This window comes from Heterodontus francisci, chromosome 7 (genome assembly GCF_036365525.1).
Source record: "Heterodontus francisci isolate sHetFra1 chromosome 7, sHetFra1.hap1, whole genome shotgun sequence".
NCBI lineage: Eukaryota > Metazoa > Chordata > Chondrichthyes > Heterodontiformes > Heterodontidae > Heterodontus > Heterodontus francisci.
In genome coordinates this window covers 102,029,513-102,053,566 of record NC_090377.1, presented here as the reverse complement: position 1 = coordinate 102,053,566, position 24,054 = coordinate 102,029,513, and the positions used below count along the sequence as shown (strand labels likewise).

At 43.1% G+C, this 24,054-nt stretch overlaps 1 protein-coding gene across 9 annotated transcripts in view; it reads left to right on the top strand.

Moving 5' to 3' along the window:
• LOC137372189 (diacylglycerol kinase beta-like) overlaps positions 1–23,356 on the top strand; it is a 636,709-nt gene extending 613,353 nt beyond the window's left edge. For 8 of the 9 annotated variants that reach the window (XM_068035767.1, XM_068035770.1, XM_068035771.1 and 5 more), the window contains 3 exons: positions 13,048–13,168; positions 13,376–13,436; positions 21,897–23,356. In XM_068035767.1, the coding sequence (XP_067891868.1) occupies positions 13,048–13,168; positions 13,376–13,436; positions 21,897–21,995 (281 nt within the window). In that variant the 3' untranslated portion in view covers positions 21,996–23,356. Of the gene's footprint in view, positions 1–2,579; positions 2,851–13,047; positions 13,169–13,375; positions 13,437–21,896 lie in introns of those variants that run through there. The other variant, XM_068035768.1, reaches the window with a different exon arrangement.
• Positions 23,357–24,054: the final 698 nt, after the last annotated feature.

Below are 24,054 nucleotides of genomic sequence, written 5' to 3'. Positions count from 1 at the left end.
ATTTTCCAATGGGAAATCGCATCCACCAGAAATTCAGGTGTTCTTGTGCATGATTTTATGTCTACTTAAACTAATGGTCAGTAAACTGTGTGCAGTGTACACCTGAATTTCCAATAGTCACTTCAAACCTTGCGGTTGCCTACCCTGAGCAGAAAATTAGAAATTAACTTTCCCTAACCCATTGACTGCCCTGTGTTAATTTTATTTATCCACAACACAATTGCAGCAGCTCAGGTCCTGTTTTTTTGTGAGCCCACTTTGTGTTGCATAAAATTATATTGCTCAAGTTCAACACATTTGGTGAACTGTTCTCAAAGAAAAACTCCTCTTGTGTGTATAATATTTTTTCACTTCACTCCTCATTATGCCACCTCCAGCAGCACTGCATCCTGTTTTTTATTCATGAATTCTTGGCAAGTATGACTATCAGCTGTTTCTCCTAGGCAGAGGGTCGCTTGTTATGCCTTAGGTTATTACCACATATGGAATCAGAATCCTACAAGGTGCCAACAGAGTTACAAGGTTCCATTATGCATTTCTAGCAGATAGTATAAAAGCTGGATTCATGAGGATTATCACTGAATTTTAAAAGACATTTGCATTCAAGTGTCTGAGGGTGGGGACAAGTGGGGGGAAGGGGAATCATAGGATTATTTTAAGGGAGCTGACTTTAAGTCTCTTCTTGAGAACCCACTACTGTAGTCAGACTAAGACAGTTTGTAGAGATACTACCAAATCTCATTGTCTCTATCTGACACAGGTATGTTCTGGATCAATTGGATATTAGCTATCTTTGCTTATAAATGCTTAAAAAGTCTCTTATGGCCCACTTATCCAGTGAACAGCTCAGTCATACAGGTCAGAATAAAGGACCCATGTTTGATCCTCAATCTGCTCTGTTAGCTGACCTCATCCTGAGTGTTGGGTAGTGGCAGTTACAATTGACCAGTGCCCTGGATTAAGAAGGGGAAAAACAACCAGAGTTTGTGCTCCTGAATGAAATCAAATAGCTTCCCTGCTACAAGTGTACATTTATTGGAGTTGGATGAGGACAGGATCAGGCTCAGCTGTAATGGTGAATTGCCTGCCAACACTCACTGTCAAGGCTCTCATGTGAGTAATGATCATTTGGATGAAATACCAGAACACAGTTGGCACCTGTGAAACAACATCCACCAAGGAGTCAACACCCTTGAGGGAAGGGGGGAGAAAATTGGCAAGAAGGAGAATAAACTGAAAGCTTTATTTTATATACTTTGTCCAAATCTAGCAAATGCTTTTTTAAAGTTCTGTATGCTGTGAGAAATCAAAATATTTAATTGTTTTTTTCCCAAAGGAATACATAAAATAGTTATTTGCTTCCTGATTAACTAATGCTTTTGCTGTATCCTGAATGAGTGCCTTGTTTAGATATCCAAGTCTCTCTCTCATAATCTGTTTGCAACATCAGTCCAGATGGTTTTAACTTTAACCACAAAGTAACTACAGCACTCAACAAACACAGTATAATGTTGTGAAAGAGTCTTGGTAATTGAAAAGGCTAACTTGCCTATATTCCACAGTGGCATTGCAACAGTCCATACCATTTCTGTCAATATATACTCTATAATGCATATAATTGAGGCTGGCATTTCAATGGGTACTGAGGGAATGGTGTATTGTTTTTAGTGCTGTATGCTCCCTTGATGGTTCACTGAATTTGTTCAGTGAATAGCTGAATAATACAAAGTGGGTAGTGGTACTACAATTAACTTCAATGCTCTGGATTAGGAAGAAAGTCATTGCATACTGCTCAAAAAGAGTCCTTTCGGTCCAACAGGTCTATGCCAGTGTTTATGCTGCATATGAGCCTCCTCCCACCCTACCATCATAACCATCTATTGCTTTCTTCCTCATGTGCTTATCTAGCTTCCCCATAAATGCATCTATGTTATTTGTCTTAATTGCTGTTTTATTTTTATTAATTCACTGCATGTGGGCATTGTTGATAAGGCCAACATTTATTGCCCATCTCTAGTAAAGGATATGGGGATAGCGTGGGAAAGTGGCGTTGAGGTAGGTGATTAACTATGATCTAATTGAATGGCGGAGCAGGCTCGACAGGCTGAATGACCAACTCCTGTTATTAGTTGCCTTGAGAAGATGGTGATGAGCCCCCTTCTTGAATACAACTGAGTGGCTTGCTAGGCCATTTCAGAGGCAGCTACATTGCTGTGGGTCTTCAGTCACATATAGGCCAGATAAGGATGGCAGATTTCCTTCCCTAAAGGACATTAGTGAACCAGATGTTTTTACGACAATCTGGTAGTTTCATGGTCACCATTATTGATACTCGCTTTTTATTCCAGATTTATTTAATTAGCTGGATTTAAATTTCCCAGCTGACATGGTGGGATTTGAACTCATGTTCTCGGATCATTCGCCCAGGCCTCTGGTTTGCTAGTCAAGTAACATAACAATGATGCTATCATACCTTCATATGGTCACAAATTCCACATTCTCACCACTCCTTGGGTAAAGAAGTTTCTCCTGAATTCTTACTGGATTTGTTAGTGACTGTCTTATATCTCTGACCCTAGTTTTAGATTCCCCAACAAGCAGAAACATTTTCCCTACATCTACAATCAACCTGCTCCTGACTGAAATCCAGAGATTCCCATGCACTGAACTGCACATCCTTTAAAGTGAAATGTTAAACCAAAGCCCTGTCTGCCTGTTGAAGATTGTTAAAGATCCATGGCACTGTTTGAAGAAGAGCAAGGAGCTCTTTCAGTGTCCTCCCTCAGCCATCGCCAAAAGCTGGTCATTCATCTCATTTCCTGTTTGTAGGATCTTACTGTGTGCAAATTGGCTGCTGTGTTTGCTTGCACAACAAGAGTGAATACATTTTGAAGGTAATTCATTGCATGTCAGGTACCTTCGGATGTCTTAAGGGTGTGAAAGGATGCTATATAAATGTAGGTTATTTCTTTAATAGAAATAGAATGTAACAAAAACAGCATTTACCCTACCCCAAACCCAAATGCTCCTTTCAAATTTTATTTTATTTTCTCCTTTTAGAACTCTGGGCTGAGCATTGTTCTCTATCCTCAAAGATAGATAGGTCATATGCTGGTCAGCCTCTGGCAGTACATCTGCCAGGTGGTGTTGGAGAGTGACTCAAATAAACTCAGTTTCCTCTCCTTCCTGTTGATGAAGTTCTCATTCTCTGGAAACTCCTCTTTGCCCAATCCAAGGCTGTGATCAAGAGCTCACCATCTAAGAAAATGCAGGTGCAAGCCTTGCAATGCCACTGTTTGGCATGGTATGTTGGAGCAGTAGAATCCTGCACTACCCTATTGCCATGTTTTAATGCTAGATGCATACACGAGAGTACAGCTGCAACAAAAACAGAGACCTCAAGTATTTGATTCAGTTTGTTGACACACACACAGCCTTGGAATTATACTAAGATAGCAAAAACTAACAGACTTCCAATTTGATGTCACATTGAAGCTCCCTGCTGGCCCTGTGGGTAGAAGCACTAACCTGCTTATTACAAAACCATACAAATCTGAAAGCACCAGGTTCAATTTCCAGTCTGTGCTTATTTAGCTGATCTCAAACAACTGGGTTACTACAACTGGCTTCAGCTCCACTGCACTGAGGGGAATAATCAGCCAGTGTTTCCGCTCCTGATTTTTACCTGGAAAGCTTGTATCTCTGGACATTAAGGCTGGGATTTTACAGGTCACCCTGAGGTGGGGGTGTACGGGGTATCACAACAGGTGGCGGGGCCAGCGGTGGGGCGGAGGGCCCATCACCTCCCCGTCGCCCAGCGATCTTCCCGGAGATGGGATAAGCTGTTGACGGCCTTCCCGCCCAGAGGCCAATTGAGGCCCTTAAGTGGCCTATTAACAGCCAATTAAGGGCCTCTTCCTGCTGCCACTGGGATCTCACCAGCAGAGGGGAGGACCCCATGGAAAACGAGGCACCTTCCCTGAGGGCTTGGTGGAGGGTGGTGGGGAGGCAGCAGGGGGGTCCTTCCTTCGTGGGAAATTTGTGGCCCATGGAGGGCCCCCACCAGGAACAACTTTACCCCCTGAGACCCCCCCCCCCCCCGCTCCCCGTGGAGTGAATGGCCAAACCTCTGTCACTGTTTAAAAATAAGGGGTCACCCATTCAAGGCAGAGATGAGAGATTTTTTTTCTCAGAGGGTCGTGAGTCTTTGGAATTCTATTCCTCAAAAGGCAGTGGAAGCAGAGTCTTTGAATATTTTTAAGGCAGAGCTGGTTAGATTCTTGATAAGCAAGAGGCCTGGCAGGTTATCGGGAGTAGGTGGAAATGTGGAGTAATCAGTTTAGCAATGACCTTATTAAATGGCGGAGCGGGGTCGAGTGGCCTACTCCTCCCAATTCGTATGTTCACCTCTCCCTCGCCAGAGCCTTCCAGACTTGCCTTGTGACCCCGCCTCACTTATCTCTTCTGGGGTTCCACGCCTGGGTCTGAGGCCTCTGGAGTACTGGCAGTGGCCAATGTTCCCTGTGGTGCTGCTGAGCTGCCAGCCCTGTGATTGGCCGGAAGCTTTTGGAGGCAGGATCCTCATCCCTTTAAAGGGACGGGGATCCCTCCTCCTAAAACTTTGATTCAAAAAGACCGGAAGATTGGTCGGACTGGGGAGGGGACATGAGGATGAGTGCTATGTTTATAGATGTGGTCACCCCACAGCTTAAGATTTTGCAGGGAGAGAGGGAATGGGTGACCGCCAGGCAGTCAAAAAGAAACATGCAGGTAGTGCAGGAGATCCTGATTGCCTCTCACTGTCCAACAGGTATTTGGTTCTGAATGCTGATGAGAGTGATGGTTCATCTGGGAAGTGCAGCCAGAGCCAAGTGCATGGCACCACGGCTGGCTCAGCTGCACAGGGGGATACAGGGATGACTGGAAGAGCGATAGTGATAGGAGATTCAATATTCAGACAGATGTTTCTGTAGCCGCAGACATGAATCCAGGATGTTGTGTTGCCTCCCTGGTGCTAGGATCATGGATGTCACTGGCCGCAGAGTATCCTGAAGAGGGAGGGTGAACAGCCAGCATTTGTGATCCACATCAGAACCAACAACATAGGTAGAAAGAGAAATGTGGTCCTGTAGTCAGAATTTATGGATCTAGGTAAGAAATTAGCAAGCAGGACCTCAAAAGTAGTAATCTCCAGATTACTCCCAGTGCCACGCACAAGTGAGTACATGAATAGCAGGATAAGACCGATGAATACGTTGCTGGAAAGATGGTGCAGGAGGGAGGGCTTTAGATTCCTGGCACATTGGGACCGGCTCTGGGGGAGATGGGGCCTGTACAGGCTGGGTGGGTTGCACCTGAACAGTGCCGGGACTGAGTTCCGTGCAGGATGTTTTGCTAGTGCTGTTGGGGAGGGTTTAAACTAGTTTGGCAGGGGAATGGGGACCTGAGAGTAGACTCAGTTGGGACAAAATCTGAAATGAAAATGGAAGGCAGAAAATTAATGGATGAGTCTGGAAGACAGAAGAAACAAAGGTTAGAAAATAAAAAATAGAGTTTGGCAGTGCTCAAGGGAATCGGTTTCAATGCAAGGAGTATAGCAAATAAAGCAGATGCGCTGAAGGCACGAATAGAAACGTGGCAGTATATCATAGCTATTACAGAAACATGGCTTAAGGAGGGACAGGAATGGCAGCTCTATGTTCCTGGTTACAGGGTTTTCAGACGAGATAGGGAGGGGGATAAGAAAGGAGGGGGAGTGGCAATTTTGGTCATAGAAACCATTACAGCTGTGAGAAGGGATGATATGTTGGAAGGCTCATCAAATGAGGCCATATGGATTGAGCTAAGGAAGAAAAAAGGGGCAATCACTCCTGGGAGTGTGCTATAGACCCCCAAACAGTCAGAGGGAGATAGAAGAGCAGATATGTAGGCAAATCTCTGAGAAGTGCAAGAACAATAGGCAGTAATAGTAGGGGATTTTACCTCCCAGTATTAACTGGGACAGTTTTAGTGTTAAAGGAATTGAGGGAGTGTTGAATTCTTGAGGTGCATTCAGGAGAACCTTTTTGCCCAGAATGTAGCAAGTCCAACAAGGGAGGGCACAGTTTTAGACTTAGCTTTAGGAAATGAAGATGGACAGGTGGAAGGAGTGGCAGTGGGAGAGCATTTTGGTGGTAGTGATCATAATTCAGTCAGTTTTAACATAATTATGGAAAAAGAGAAGGATAAAGCAGGAGTTAGAGTTCTCAATTGGGGCAAGGCCAATTTTACTAAGCTGAGGAGTGATTTAGCGAAAGTGGACTGGAAACAGTTACTTGAAGGTAAATCAGTGTCAGAGCAGTGGGAGGCATTCAAAGGGGAGATTCAAGGGGTTCAGAGTGAACATGTTCCCACAAAGTAAAAGGGTGGAATGGCCAAACCTAGAGCTCCATAGATTTCAAGGAGCTTACAGGATAAGATAAGGCAGAAAAGGAAAGCTTATACCCGACACAGAGAACTCAATACTACAGAAAGCTGAGAGGAGAAAAGAAAGTGGAGGGGTGAAATCAAAAAGGAAATTAGGAAAGCAAAGAGAGGGCATGAAAGAATATTGGCAAGCAAAATCAAGGTGAACTCAAAGATGTTTTATCAGTACATTAAGAGTAAGAGGATAACTAAGGAGAGAGTAGGGCCCATAAAAGACCGAAAGGGTAACCTATGTGTAGGGGCGGAAAATGTTGGTATTCTTCATGAATACTTTGAGTCTGTCTTCACAAAAGAGGGGAACGGTGCAGATGTTGTAGTTAAGGAAAAGAGCAGTGAAGTATTGGATGTGATCATGATCAACATAGGGAGAGAGGACGTATTAATGGGATTAGCATCCTTGAAAGTTGATAAATCACCAGGGTCGGATGAAATGTACCCCAGGATGTTAAATGAAGCAAGAGAGGAAATAGGGGAAGGTCTGACCATCATTTCCAGTCCTCACTGGACAGAAGTGTGGTGGAGGCGGATTAGAGGACTGCTAACGTTGTGCCTTTGTTTAAAAAGGAAGCGAGGGATAGACCAAATAATTACAAGCCAATCACTCTAACCTCAGTAGTGGGCAAATTATTGGAATCTATTCTGAGAGACAGGATAAACTGTCACTTAGAACGGTACAGATTAATCAAGCATAGTCAGCATGGATTTGTTAAGGGAAGATCTTGTCTGACCAACTTGATTGAATTTTTTGTAGAAGTAACCAGGAAGATAGATGAGGGAGTGCAGTGGTCTATATGGATTTTAGCAAGGCTTTTGACAAGGTCCCACATGGCAGACCGGTTTAAAAAACAATCTCAAGGGATCCAGGGAAATGCAGCAAGGTGGATCCAAAATTGGCTCAGTGGCAGGAAACAAAGGATAAATGTTGACATCTGTTTTTGTGACTGGAGGGTTGTTTCCAGTGGCGTTCCGCAGGGCTCAGTACTGGGCCCCCTGCTTTTAGAGTATATATAAACAATTTGGATGTAAATGGTGGGGGCGGGCATGATCAAGAAGTTTCCAGACGACATAAAGATTGGCCGTATGGTAGATAGCAAGGCGGATAGCTGTAGGCTGCAGGAAGATATAGATGGTCTGGTCAGATGGGCAGAAAAGTGGCAAATGGAATTCAACCCGGAGAGTGTGAGATGATGCATTTGGGGAGGTCAAAGAAGGCAAAGGAATACACGATTAATGTGAGAATACTGAGAAGGGTAGAGGACGTGAGGGACCTTGGAGTAAATGTCCACAGATCCCTGAAGGTAGCAGGAGAGGTTGATAAGGTGATTAAGGCATATAGAATCTTTTCCTTTATTAGCCGAGGTATGGAATATAAGAGCAGGGAGATTATGCTGGAACTGTAAAAATCATTGATTAGGCCACAACTTGTGTACTGTGTGCAGTTCTGATCACCTCATTACAGAAAGGATGTAATTGCACGAGAGAGGGTACAGAGGGGCTTTACAAGGATGTTGCCAGGACTGTAAAAATGCAGCTATGAAGAAAGATTGGATAGGCTGGGGTTGTTCTCGTTGGAACGGAGAAGGCTGAGGGGAGGTCTGATTGAAATGTACAAAGTTTTGGAGGTGAAGGGCCTATTTACCTTAGCAGAGTGATCAGTGACTGGGGGACATCGATTTAAAGTGATTGATAGAAAGATTAAAGGGGAGGTGAGGAAAAGTTTCTTTCACCGAGAGGGTGGTGGGGGTCTGGAACTCACTGCCTGAAAGGGTAGTTGAGGCAGAAGCCCTCAACCCATTCAAAAGAAGTCTGGATATGCTCCTCAAGTGCCGTAATCTACAGGGCTGTGGACCAAATGCTGGAAGGTGGGATTAGAATGGGTGGAACGTTTTTCAGCTGATACAGACACGATGGGCCAAGTGGAAGCTCTTGTGGTATTGCTAAGTCATAACTTGTAAAAGATCTTTGATTTTGTGGAGGCTGACCTCATCAAACCATTGGTGTGTATGGCTTGGACTGTACTGATCAGAAAAGCAACAGTTGAGTTTTATTCACCACCTTCCAAACAGAATGACAGTATTTCATAACTAGGCAAGTGTGGGTTTTCTACAATACTGAAATTATTGATGGTGACAAGCAAAGCCAAAATTTCTTCTGAATATTTGTGTTCACAAGATGAATGATATCGGTACAGGGGAATTAAATACAATTCCACTTGGCACACCAAATGTTTCCAGAGATCAAAATAAAAATCTGAAATAGAAACTGAAAATTTTGGAAATACACATCAAGTCCATCAGTATCTGCAAAGCTGCTCAGAGAGAAACCCTTCATCAGAGCTAGAAAGGGAAAGTAGGTGAACTCCTTTATAGGAGAGTTACAAAGAGGGAAAGGGAATTGGATTTGTATCTTTACCTAGGGGTTTCTCTCCTATTTCCCCTCTCTGGACCAGTAATCCAGAGGCCCGTACTAATGTCCTGTGGACACAGGTTCAAATCCCACCACGGCAGTTGGTGGAATTTAAATACAATTAATTAATAAAATATGGAATTGAAAGCTAGTCTCAGTAATGGTGCCATGAAACTATCATCATTTGTCATAAAATTCCATCTGTTTCACTAATGTTCTTTAAGGAAGAAAATCTGGTCTGGACTTCATGTGATTCCAGACCCACAGCAATGTGGTTGACTCTTAACTGCCCTTTGAAATTACCTAGCAAGCCACTCAGTTGAAGGGCAATTAGGGATGGGCAACAAATGCTGACCTTGCCAGAGGCACCCGCATCCCATGAAAGAAAAAAAAAATTGGGCTGGATTTTACCTTAGGCGGATGGGAATTCGCCACCGACGTGAAAGTCAGTGGTGAACCCGCTTCCGCCTAGCCCGGGGATCCGTCCCGCATTTTACGGGTCCCTGGGTTTTTAATTGTCCCAAGGCGGGACTTCCACGCACTTGAGGGAGGAGGTCCCGCCTCAGTGAGCTGCCAGTCAATCAGCGGGCTGGCAGCTCTTAGTCCCAGCAGCGCCACCGGGAGTGGTGGCCACTGCTGGGACTGCAGCCCAGCCGACGCCATGGATCCAGGAAGAAAGGTAAGTAGGGGTAGCCTCACCAGGGGGATCGGTCCTTCCTTGGTGAGGCTGGAGTGGTCATTTGGGGGGAGGGGGGGCGTCTTGGGTCCCAGGGATGGGTTGGGAGGTGGGGGCGGTCCTCTATCGGGCACGCTTTGACCTGATTGCCATGCCGCCCCCCCCAAACCGGGGCGCGGAAAGGCCGGCAGCTATCACTGGGCAGTCTTTCACGTCCCCAGCACGCCCGCTTGCCACGGGGGTAAAATACCCATGGAGGTGGGTGAGGGCCATTAAGTGGCCACTTAAGGGCCTTGATTGGTCTCAGGTGGGCGGGCCGTTTCCCACCCTCCGCCCGATGCCGTAAACTTAGCTGGAGGCAGAAGCGGGGCAGGCAGGCCTCCTGGAGACTCCCGCTCAATTTTACGCTGCCCCCATGCCACCATCCGACCTACTGGGGCAGCGTAAAATTCAGCCAATTATGTCCTCGCTGAGCTCACTTTATCCATGAGATCCACCTCCTGCTGTCTTGACCTTATTCCCCCTAAACTACTGACCACCCAACTTCCTTTCTTGGTACCCCAAGGATCTATCCTTGTCCCCCTCCTATTTCTCATCTATATGCAGCTGCTCGGCAACATCATCCAAAAACACGTTAGTTTCTCCATGTACACTGAAGATGCCCAGATTATTTCATCACCACCTCTCTGAAACCCTCCACTGTTTCTAAATTGTCAGACTGATTGTCCAACGCTGGATGAGCAGAAATTTCCTCTACTTAAATATTGGAAAGACTGAAGCCATTGTTTTTGGACCCAGCCACAAACTCCCTTTCCTAAACACTGAATCCATCCCTCTTCCTGGCAACCGTCTGAGGCTGATCCAGACTGTTAGCAAACTCTGTGTCATATTTGACCCTGAGATGAGTTTTTAACCACATATCTGCACCATCACTGAGACTGCCTATTGCTACCTCTGTATCATTGCCCAACTCCACACCTGCCTCAGCTCTCCAGCTACTAAAACCCTCATCCATGCCTTTGTTACCTGCAGACTTGACTATTCTAATGCACTACTGGGCGGCCTCCCACATTCTATCATTTTGAGGTCATCTAAACAACACCTTGATTTTAAAATTCTCATCCTTGTTTTCAAATCCCTCCATGGCCTGGCCCCTCCCTATTTCTGTAATCTCCTCCAGCCCTAAAACCCTCCAAGATATTAGCGCTTGTCCAATTCTGGCCACTTCAGCATCCCCAATTATGAAGGAGTTTGTTAGGGTAGATATAAAGATGATGATTCCACTTTTGGGGAAGCCAGAACTAGGGGCCATAAATATAAGATAGTCACTAATAAATCCAATAAGGGATTCAAGAGAAATGTCTTTACTCAGAGAATAGTGAGAATGTGGAGCTCACTACCACATGGAGTGATTGAGATGAATAGCATAAATGCAATTACATGAGGGAGAAAGGAATAGAAAGATGACTTGAAGTAGGGTGGGAGGAGGCGCGTGTGGACATAACACCAACATCGACTGTTGAGCTGAATGGCCTGTTTCTGTGCCGTATGTTCTATGTAAACACCAAATTGGTAACCCGGTTGTACATTGTTGTAAGTCAGAAATTGCAGTTTATTTTTCCTCAAACTTTTAACACAATTGACAATAACATGTCTGGAATGTAGTTATCAGGATCTAACTTACATTCCTTTTGTAGATGGGCAGAATGTTTGCTACTTATTCAGACAGTCCAATCCTGGTTGATGGCGTCATTTTGAGCCAGAGAGCAGCTATTTTCTCAAAGTGCCTTTGTATCTTTGCCATTGAGAGTAGTTTTTCTAAGATGAACCTTTTGTAAATAGTTACATTTCAATGAATCTCTTGATATGTGACCTTGGTTTAAAAATAACTTTTCAATAAATGCAGCATTCAGTAACTCCACCTTCTCCACAGAGGATGGGATGTAACTCTGTCCGTTACATTAGGACAGGTCTGATGTTGGAATCTTCGATGGGCTTCCACTGACCCTCAGAATCTATCCAAGCTTATACAGTTTGGAGCTGGAACTTGTATTTTTGGTTAAGCAGATGATGGAGTGTTTTGCTATTGGAATTTGATACAAAAATTTTGAACCTTGTCCTCTTGCTTTTCCCTAACTACCAAAACATTTTCGCTCTTTGGCTGGCATTGCAGCACATCTTTCATTAAACCAAGGTTGCAAGCCAGTGCCACTGCTCAGTTGCTTGAATGCAGCATGTTCTATGATCTATTTAAATGATCTGGTTCTTCTGATTAAAAGATGCCAGTTTGAGATTGCAGCTTCTGGTTCAAAACTGTCCTAACTAGCAAAGTTGTATACTCGAGCAATGGTGGTTTGGAGCTAAAGCAAAATACTGAAAATACTGGAAATCTGAAATAAAAACAGAAAATGCGAGAAACGCTAAGCAGGTCAGGCTGCATCTGTGGAAGAGAGAAACCGAGCTAACGGTTCAGGTTTAATCAGAACTGGGTAATCCACCTGAAACATTAACTGTCTTTTCACAGATGCTGCCTGACCTGCTGAGTGTTTCTAACAGTTTTATTCTTCATAGGATCACACAATGGAGAAGGAGGCCATTCGGCCCATCTTGTCTGTGCCAGCTTTTTAAAAGAGCTATTAACTCACTTGCTCTTTCCCCATACCCCTTCACATTTCTCTTTTTCAAGTATATATCCAATTCCCTTTTGAAAGGTACAGTTGAATTTGCTTTCGGCACTTTTTCAGACAGTGCATTTCAGATCATAAGAACTCACTGCGTTTAAAAAAAAAAATTCTCCATCCCTTCCCTGCCCCTACACCCCGAATTTTTTGCAGATTATCTTGTGTCCGCTGGTTACTGACCCTCCTAACAGTGCAAATTGTTTCTCCAAAATCTACTCTACTTTTACTTTTCTAACTACTCTCCTAGAGCCACAAATTAAAGCTACAACAGTAATGGCCCCGGCAATATTCCCTCCTTCACAGCAAATACAAGAGTGCAATCGAAGCTACATTTCACAACTCCATGACACCGAATAACATAGAAACATAGAAAATAGGAGCACGAGTAGGCCATTCGGCCCTTCGGCCCTGCTCCGCCATTCAAAAAAGATCATGGCTGATTGTCTAATTCAGTACCCTGTTCCCTCTTTCTCCCCACATCCCTTGATCCCTTTTGCATTACTGTTAGTGGTACAGTGCATTATGGCACCAGTTTGGCATTTTTATAGAGCACTATTATCCACAGAAGTAAATCAGTGAACAATACCTTATGGAGCAGTAAAAATATCCCGATTTATATTTGAAGGTTTATATATTAGTTACAAAATTGCTTCAAACAGGGCAACAAAGTGGAAGCTGCAGTTGGAAGGTAATATTTTTTCAATCATAAAGAAACAGTTGTCATCATTTTAGTACAGCTTGCACATAACTGTGTGGGATTTCAGTATGGCAGTCATTGTCTTCAAAAAGAGCTGATTTTTTTCTTTACATTTGTTTCAGACTTCAGTGATCAGCTGCTTGAGGTTGTTGGCCTCGAAGGTGCTATGGAGATGGGGCAGATTTACACCGGACTGAAGAGTGCTGGGAAGCGTCTGGCTCAGTGTTCCTGTGTCACAATCAGGTACTTATCGAAAGTCATCCGTTTGCTTATTACTTCCACAACAGATTGTTCAGATGAGCTGATACCATTAGAGCTTTTACTCATCCCTGTGTTACCACCCCACCCCCACCCCATACCACCATTGTTCTGGTTACGAGTCAGCCATGAAAAATGTGCATAGCACAGAAAACTCCCCTTCTATGAATAACTGCCTGTAATTATTTACAGAACAACCAAGCTGCTGCCTATGCAGATTGATGGGGAGCCCTGGATGCAGCCTCCCTGCACTGTAAGTGTGAAATCTAACTAATTTCTCTAGTTGTACTATCATGTGATACAATCTGAAGTTTCATACTTTCTCATAATTGCCAGCATTGCCTCCTCTTTATTTTACTTAATGTTTCGTTAAAAATACCTCCAAATATGTAGCAAAGCAAAAACCAACTACATTTTAGAGTTTAAAAAAATTCTGCTATGACGTTGAAATGGCAATTGTGAAATATTTCTTCAAAAAATTCTTTCCACCTTTTCCAATTTTTTTTCTGCCATAAGCAGCAATTTACATCAGTTGGTAGCACACTTGCCGCTGAGTCAAAATTTGTGCATTCAAGCCTACTCCAGGACTTGAGGGCATAATCAAGACTGACTCTTCATTGCTATGCTGACGGAGTGCTGCAGTCAAAGGAGCCATCTTACAGATGAGAGGTTAAATTGTGGTTTGTCCGATCAAGTGGATATGAAAGATTCCTGAGGGTTATTAAATATTGCGAATTATGAGAAAACAGGGAGTTCTGCTGTGTTCTGACCAACATTCCTCCCTCAAGCAACACCAGTAAAAAGTAGATTAACTTGTCTTTGATCTTAGTTACTGTTTGTGGGATCTTGATGTGCACAATTTGACTGCTGTGTTTGTCTACAGCAGAACAATGGTTATAATTAATTGACTGTGAAGCACTGTGGGACATTCTGAGAATGTGAAAGGCTTTCTATAAATGCAAGTTATTTTCTTCTTTCCTGTAGTGTTAACCACTTGCTGGGATACGGTTCCATGGTAGGGCTACTGTAGGAGAGCTAGCATTGGCCTCAGCACCCCTGTGTTAAGGAGGAGAAAGTCAGCCAGGTTTCCTGCTCCTGATTATTATTAACAATTCCTGTTTGGATCCTGGGTGAAAGCAAGACCAGGGCTTAGTTGTGGTCCACAGTTGAATAGTTTGCACACATTCATTGTCATGCGTCCCATGAACAATGCTCACTTGGGTGAGGGCAATCAGTGTCATTGAAACAGTATAAAGAGTTAGCACCTTTTGGAGGGGATAAAATTAGTGAAGATGGGGTGGGGGGAGCGGGAATGACTACTTCTCCACCTCAGCCAGCATGGACAACTTGACAGAATCCCAGTCACTGCTCAGGAAGATCTTTCAATTTTTCTTGTCACAGATATTGAAAGTACAGGAAGACTTATGGGCAGAGTAAAAGCCATGAATCTCTGAAATGAAATCTAAGAAAAGAGATTCTTGGTTTAGGAGAGTATACTCAAACATAAAAACAAGTTACAAGTCCAGTTAGCTGCATAGCAGACTGCCAGCAAGCATTTAATAGAGCAGACCATTTCAGCTGTTGAAATTCCTAAACTCAGTAAAGACTTTGAAATGTATGGGTGATCGAGCTTATTAAAAATGGTTATTCACCTTAGTACCAGCAGCCGCAACTTCTTCTGTTTTCCTGATTTCTGCATTTTTGCAACTGACCAGTAATAACATGTCTGTGGGTGAAGGAATCTGCATATGGGATTGGGGTAAAATTACCTGACTTAGAGAGCATACTGCTCCTGGAATGACAATGTGTTACTCATACTCCCCAAATGAGTGTTTGGGGTGCCTTTAGACAGATGGGGGATAAAATTCACAGGGCACAAAATGGCGGTGGGTCAGCTGCCCAATTTCATTGCCATTGACTATCCAAACAGAGGATATGTGTAATTAAAATTGAGCAACAGCCCTTTGAAAAATTTTAGTCCGATACTGTCTGTAATATTTTGAGCAGTGAAAGTCATTTTTCATCAAAGTACAATTTGTTTGTCTTATAAATACCTGCCAAAATTATTTTCTTCATTTCACTTTTTCTTTAAAAAAAAAAATGGTTATGTTTAATCCCCCATTTTGGATTTCTCTCAATGCTAGAAACCTGTTCCCAGCCTTCTGCCAAATCTGGTCTGGATCTGACCACTAGAACATGTGCAAGAGCAGCCCTGGAGTGTGGGGAAGCAGTTTACCATCTGCTCAATGCTGCACCTTGTTGGCACACTCAAGATTGGGAATTACCATGTGGGAATAGTGGGCATTAACCCATAACCCACCACTCCATGCATAGCACATTAAGGAGTCTGGCGTTGCCGGGCAAAGCTTTGCGTGATGGCAGCACAAAAGTGATCAGTGGAAAATCGTGTGGGCTGCAAATCATGAACATTGACTTGTGCATTCAGATTCCCCATTGTAACCTGTTGAAGCTGTGCTCCAAGAAAAAGAGGTTGTAAAATTTCCCCCAGGGGCATTTACCGGCTTTCACATTCTACTACCTTTTATTAACACTATTATAGTGAATAGTAGTTGGGGTTATGGAAATATGTAAATCACTGTCATTTTCTATTTGTAATTTCCTTTCCTCTGGGAATAATACCTCCCCCACATCTGACCCCACCCCCAGCCAAAATAATGGAAAACCATTGGAACAGAAATGTTACAGTAATGCTACAACATCTGTGCAGACTCATGGAGTGATAGAATCATAAAATGTTTAAGGCACAGAAAGAGGCCACTTGGCCCATTGTGTCTGTGCAGCCCGAAAAATGATCCATCTATTCTAATCCCACCTTCCAGCATTTGGTCCGTAGCCCGGCAGATTACAGCACTTGAGCATATCCAGACTCCTTTTGAATGAGTTGATGGTCTCTGCCTCAACTGCCCTTTCAGACAGTGAGTTTCAGACCCCCACCACCCTCTGGGTGAAAAGGTTTTCCTCATCTTCCCTTTAATTTTTCTACCAACCACTTTGAATCTATGCCCCCTTGTCACTGACCTCTCTGCTAAGGTGAATAGACCCTTCACCTCCACTCTATCCAGGCCCCTCAAAATTTTGTACATTTCAATCAGAACTCCCCTCAGCCTTCTCTGTCCCAAGGAGAACAACCCCAGCCGATCCAGTCTTTCTTCATAGCTGCATTTTTCCAATCCTGGCACCATCCTCGTAAATCTCCTGTGTACCCTCTCTACGGCAATTACATCCTTTCTGTAATGTGGTGACCAGAACTGCACACCGTACTCAAGTTGTGGCCTAACCAATGCTTTATACAGTTCCAGCATAGCCTCCCTGCACTGGTCTTCTATACCTCGGCTAATAAAGGAAAGGATTCCATATGCCTTCCTATCCACCTGCCCATCTGACCAGACCATCAATATCTTCCTGCAGCCTACAGCTATCCTCCTCACTATCTACCACACGGCCAATCTTTGTGTCGTCTGGAAACTTCTTGATCGTGCCACTTACATTTACACCCAAATCGTTAATATATACACCACGAAAAGCAGGGGACCCAGTACTGAGCCCTGCGGAACGCCACTGGAAACAACCCTCCAGTCACTAAAACAGTCATCAACAATTACCCTTTGTCTCCTGCCACTGAGACAATTTTGTATCCACCTTGCTGCATTTCCCTGGATCCCATGGGATTTTATTTTTTTAGCCAGGCTGCCATGTGGGACCTTGTCAAAAGCCTTGCTAAAATCCATGTAGACCACATCAACTACACTACCCTGATCTATCTTCCTAGTTACCTCTGCAAAAAATTTGATCAAGTTGGTCAAATAAGATCTTCCCTTAAAGCCATGCTGACTATCCTTGATTAACCTGTGCCTTTCTAAGTGACAGTTTATCCTGTCTCTCAGAATAGTTTCCAATAATTTGCCCACTACTGTTTGCTTTTTATCCTTTCTAATTATTATTAACTAACACAGAAGGAGGCCATTCAGCCCAAGAGAGTGCCAGCTGTTTTGAAGAGCAATGGAGGTAGAGAATGAATCATATAATGGTTACAGTACAGAAGGAGGCCACTCCCCTGTCTTTTTCCCCTTTGTCTTGCAAATTTTCTCTCTTCTCTTTTGACTCAGTTGAATCTGCCTCCACCTCACACTTAGGCTGTGCATTCCAGATCCTAACCACTCGCTGTGTAAAAAAGTTTTTCTTCATGTTGCCATTGGTTCTTTTGCCAGTCACTGCAAATCAGTGTCTTCTGGTTCTCGACCCTCTGCCAATGGGAACAGTTTCTCTTTATCTATTCTGTCTAGACCCTTCATAATTTCGAACACCTCTATCAAATCTCCTCTCAACCTTTTCTTTAAGGAGAATAACACCACCTTCTCCATTCTGTTGACATAACTCAAGTTCCTCATCCCTGGAACCATTCTCGTAAATCTTTTCTGCAACCTCTTTAAAGTCTTCACATCCTTTCTAAAGTGCAGTGCCCAGAATTGCAAACAAAACTCCAGTTGAGACCAAACCAGAGAATTATAAACTTCCTTGCTTTTGGTACTCTATGCCTCTTTTTATAAAGCCCAGTTATTTCCACTGTCCCACTCTTTCCCCAATTCGCTCCAATTTTTTTTCTCCAAGTATTTATCCAGTTCCATTTTGAAGCCTACTCGTTAATCTGTATCCACCACTTTATCAGACAGTGCATTCCAAATCCTAACCACTCATTGTGTAAAAAGGTTTTCTTTATGTTGCCTTTGGTTCTTTTGCCAATCATCTTAAATCTGTGCTCTCTGGTTATTGACCCTTCAACCAATTGAAACAGTTTCTCTTTATTTACTCTAACTAAACCCTTCACTTAAACACCTTAACTGCTTTGTCAGCCTGTCTTGCCACCTTCAAAGATCTGTGCATAAACACACCCAGGTCTCTCTCTTACACTCCCTTTAAAATTGTACCATTAGCATGTATTGTCTCTCTTCATTCTTCCTATCAAAATGTATCATCTCATACTTTTCTACATTGAACTTCATCTTTTTTTTAGAATTAGAACATTACAGCGCAGTACAGGCCCTTCGGCCCTCGATGTTGCGCCGACCTGTGAAACCATCTGACCTACACTATTCCATTTTCATCCATATGTCTATCCAATGACCACTTAAATGCCCTTAAAGTTGGCGAGTCTACTACTGTTGCAGGCAGGGCGTTCCACGCCTCTACTACTCTCTGAGTAAAGAAACTACCTCTAACATCTGTCCTATATCTATCACCCCTCAACTTAAAGCTATGTCCCCTCGTGTTTGCCATCACCATCCGAGGAAAAAGACTCTCACTATCCACCCTATCTAACCCTCTGATTATCTTATATGTCTCTATTAAGTCACCTCTCCTCCTCCTTCTCTCCAACGAAAACAACCTCAAGTCCCTCAGCCTTTCCTCGTAAGACCTTCCCTCCATACCAGGCAACATCCTAGTACATCTCCTCTGCACCCTTTCCAAAGCTTCCACATCCTTCCTATAATGCGGTGACCAGAACTGCACGCAATACTCCAGGTGCGGCCTCACCAGAGTTTTGTACAGCTGTAGCATGACCTCGTGGCTCCGAAACTCGATCCCCCTACTAATAAAAGCTAACACACCATATGCCTTCTTAACAGCCCTATTAACCTGGGTAGCAACTTTCAGGGATTTATGTACCTGGACACCAAGATCTCTCTGCTCATCTACACTACCAAGAATCTTCCCATTAGCCCAGTACTCTGCATTCCTGTTACTCCTTCCAAAGTGAATCACCTCACACTTTTCCGCATTAAACTCCATTTGCCATCTCTCAGCCCAGCTCTGCAGCCTATCTATGTCCCTCTGTACCCTACAACATCCTTCGGCACTATCCACAACTCCACCGACCTTAGTGTCATCTGCAAATTTACTAACCCACCCTTCTACACCCTCTTCCAGGTCATTTATAAAAATGACAAACAGCAGTGGCCCCAAAGCAGATCCTTGCGGTACACCACTAGTAACTAAACTCCAGGATGAACATTTGCCATCAACCACCACCCTCTGTCTTCTTTCAGCTAGCCAATTTCTGATCCAAAGCTCTAAATCACCTTCAACCCCATACTTCCGTATTTTCTGCAATAGCCTACCATGGGGAACCTTATCAAACGCCTTACTGAAATCCATATACACCACATCCACTGCTTTACCCTCATCCACCTGTTTGGTCACCTTCTCGAAAAACTCAATAAGGTTTGTGAGGCACGACCGACCCTTCACAAAACCGTGCTGACTATCGCTAATGAACTTATTCTTTTCAAGATGATTATAAATCCTATCTCTTATAACCTTTTCCAACATTTTACCCACAACCGAAGTAAGGCTCACAGGTCTATAATTACCAGGGCTGTCTCTACTCCCCTTCTTGAACAAGGGGACAACATTTGCGATCCTCCAGTCTTCCGGCACTATTCCTGTCGACAATGACGACATAAAGATCAAGGACAAAGGCTCTGCAATCTCCTCCCTAGCTTCCCAGAGAATCCTAGGATAAATCCCATCTGGCCCAGGGGACTTATCTATTTTCACACTTTCCAAAATTGCTAACACCTCCTCCTTGTGAACCTCAATCCCATCTAGCCTAGTAGTCTGAATCTCAGTATTCTCCTCGACAACATTTTCTTTCTCTACTGTAAATACTGACGAAAAATATTCATTTAACGCTTCCCCTATCTCCTCTGATTCCACACACAACTTCCCACTACTATCCTTGATTGGCCCTAATCTAACTCTAGTCATTCTTTTATTCCTGATATACCTATAGAAAGCCTTAGGGTTTTCCTTGATCCTATCCGCCAATGACTTCTCGTGTCCTCTCCTTGCTCTTCTTAGCTCTCCCTTTCGGTCCTTCCTGGCTAGCTTGTAACTCTCAAGCGCCCTAACTGAGCCTTCACGTCTCATCCTAACATAAGCCTCCTTCTTCCTCTTGACAAGCGCTTCAACTTCTTTAGTAAACCACGGCTCCCTCGCTCGACAACTTCCTCCCTGCCTGACAGGTACATACTTATCAAGGACACGCAGTAGCTGCTCCTTGAATTTGCTATGTATTTGTCCATTCCACCAGCCTGTTTATCCTATCCACTTTAAAAAAAATTAAAATCAAGCTACTATCTTCCTCACTGTTTCTTCTACTAGATTAAAAGAATTGTCTCACATTGAAGGATACGGGGACCTGGAAAGTGATGTGGAAGGAGGTGAATGCTCAGGCATTGCAACTCCTGTGATTGCATGGAAAAGACAGCTATAATGGAAGAATGGACAAGGTGATAGATGATGATCTGGCAAATGCAGAGGCTGGTGGGATGGAAGCTGAGGGCGAAGGGAACATTGTGGCTAGAGGAAGGGGAAGCGATGAACTGGGAAGTAAGGTGGACATTATCTAGATCCTTTTGAGCACTGTGGTAGGGAAGTCTCAGCTGAGGAAAAAGGAGGACATTTCAGAATCCCTATGTAGATAGTAGAATCATAAGAGCAGAGAAACTGGGAGACATAGATGTAATCCTTACAGGAGCCGGGGAGAAGATCGGAGTAGGATTAAAATGAATTGTTCTCCATATCCAACAAAAGGGGTGGCATTGCTGGTGCCCATGCAGTTTCCCATAGCAAATGATCAAAAATAAGTTGTTCAAGGTAAGAAGTTGTTCAGCTGGGGAGGAGGGTGGATAGGGGTTGGTTAGGCTGCTGTTGAGGAAATAGCAGAGGGCTCAAAGACCATCCTTGTGAGGAATAGTGATGTAGAGAGACTGAACATCCATAGTGAAAAGATGATGGGGACTGGAGAAACTGAATTTTTTAAAGCAATGGAGAGCATCAGAGGAGTCACAGATATACGTAGTAGAGGCACAAGGTGGTTAAGAATAGAATCTAGAAAATGGAAATATAGTTCAGTGGGACAGGAACAGGCTAAAACTATCAGTCAGGCAGGACAGCCCTGTTTGCCTGTTTGTGTATCTTGGGGTAGAGGGGGTTGCGGTTGGTGAGGGTGGTGGTGGTGGGAAGGGGATGGGGAACCGGCGGGTAGATGGAAACGAGCTGTGTGGGATTGGGGAACAAAGATCTTGGAGACTGTAGGGGGAAGAGGTGAGATCAGTAACTGTCTGGGAAATGATGGCTTGGAGTTCAGTAGTAGGTTCATAGTCCAGAGAAACATAGGAGGCGTCATTGTAAATTGACATTCAGCCTCAGCCAGTTAGAGGGCCTCCCATTATACACTACCACCTACATCAGCAGAGTTAATGATCTTTGAAAAAAAGCTGAAATAAAATAAATCCCACCAGTCCAGCGAATATGTACATTTCCTATGAATTTGGTGCACATAAATATATGTGCCTTTCTGTATCTAGGTGATCAGTGAATCAGTTCTCCCCTTTGTTGTATTATTGTTGTTGCCCCAGCTGCCCTCAGTCCTTCTCATCCTTTAATGTTATGAAATCTACACATTCACTTTTACCAGTTCAAATATAAACCCAATTTGGAATGGAGGTGGTAGGATTAGATGCGAAAGAGGAAGGAACTTTTTCTGTATAAATTCTAATTAATGACTTTATGGCTCTCTTACTTTGTAAGTGTAGTTTTACATTTAACTTGATGCTTAACCTGTTAAATAAAGCACTAATTAACAAATACTGAGATTAAGACTTGTCTGTTTCCTCATTTTATTTTCCAGATCAAAATTACACACAGAAACCAGGTACCCATGCTCTTGGGGCCTCCTGCAAAGGCAAGTTTACTTTTCTGGAAAAGGAGAAACCGCAGCAGAGATTAAGCATGCAGGAAAATGTTACAGCTGAAGATTATAATGTTACAAGCCAGCCCTCTGGACAAATCAATATTTTCTTTTTACTTTGGATTGTTTATTTTTGCTCTACATTTGTAGCACAGAGTCTTTGGACTCAAACACTGTATAATAGCAACACGTGATTTGGACTTGAATGAAAATAACTTTGTACCATCTATTTTAAATGGACCTATGAAGTGAAGCCGTAGCTCTCTTAGAATGAACAGAATCAGCAAATATTTGGACATATGTCAGACCAAGAACTTTCCATATCCAAAGCTTTGTTCTTGTGTCTTCTTAGGAACAATGCAACAGAATCCTCAAAAAGTGGCGCAGTACTTCATGATGTGATCCAGATTCACCAGTGCTACAATAATAAAATGATCCACTTCAGCTGTCTCATTCAGACCATGCACATTGCCTATCAATATATCATTTATTTCATGTAACCATCTGAGAACTGCAGGCAGTTCTGGGACAACAAAAAGAGGTTTGCATTTTGGGATTGTGCATAGTACTAATGTTCTGAAACTGTAAGCTCTGTAGCTTGCACCCTAATTAAATAGCCCATAGTATCATGCCAAAAAATGATAATGTCTAATGGTGAATCATTTCTTCTGCTGTGATATGATTGGCATAGCTATAGAAAGTAATAGTAAAATATAATTAAGTGGCTATATGCCAATATTCCTAATATTGGCAAAGACTGAGAAACCTATTAAGTAACATAGTTGTACCAACATTCAGAGGAAGCTGTGCTTAGAGGTCAGACCTGTGTGTGTGCAGACCATCATTGGTATTCAAGTTAAACCTATGCATCAACACTGGTTGTGTTTACGTGTAGACTATTATTTTCGATGTAGTATATTAGTGGCAAAGATAGGCTTGTGTGTTCTGTGTGTCAGTTTACAATCATCAGCCTTAACTATGTGTCTGGACATAAAAGGTGCAATAATTATAAAAAAAAAAAATAGGTCTTAAATGGTAAAAGAAGCCAAATACATAGCACTTGTTTTTATATTCTTTGTGTTTGCTACATGTTGAAAGGTTCATGGATAGAAATGCCACTAAACACACTACTAGTATGGTGAGAAGGTCCATATCTATTTTGAATGTACTGTAAAGCTGTTAGAAGATATTTACTTTTAGCTGTTTGGATAACTTAGAGTTTTCTTACCTGTATATTGTTATGAGTTTGAAAGTTATGTAAAATAAAGTCTACCAATGTAATGTTTTCCCTTGTCAATTGAATTGCTTTCAGCTGTTTGCATGGTATTGTGTAGATCTGTTGTGTACCATGTTTATATGTAACCTGAAATGGATATTGTTTTAGAACAAATAAAAAAAAAACAGCTGATTCTTGTTGAATGTCATTTTTATGTTCCAGGCATGTAACAAAACCTTTGCATGTTATCGAAGCTTTGTTGACTAAAATAAGATTGCAATAGATCAAAGGTTATTTCTGTATTGCTTTTTGAAGTCATAGTGCTCAGTGAACTGGCATTAGGTTCTGTCAAGTAACTTGAAGGATTCTATTTGTATTGTAAAAGAAGGATCATTCTCATAATTTCTTGTGTGAAGATGGGACTTTGTCTCCACAAGGAATGTGTGGTGGTCATTCCTACCAATATGGTCATGAATAGATGCATCTGTGACAGGTAGATTGGTGAGAACGATGTCAAGCAGATTTTTCCCTCATGTTGGTTCAGTGGCAGGCCCAGTCTGCCAACTGTGTCCCTCAGGACTTGGCCAGCTAACTCAATAGTGTTGCTACCGAGCCACTCTTGGTCATGGACATTGAAGTCTCCCATCCAGAATACATTCTGTGCCCCTGCTACACACAGTGCTTCTTACAAGTGGTGTTCAACATGGAGAAGTATTGATTCGTCAGCTGAGGGAAGTCAGTGGTAATCATCAGGAGGTTCCTTGCGCATATTTGGCCCATTGCCATGAAGACCTCATGGGGTCCGAAGTCAATATTGAGTACTCTCAGGGCCACTCCCTCTCGACCATATACCACTGTGCCGCCCTCTCTGATGAGTCTGTC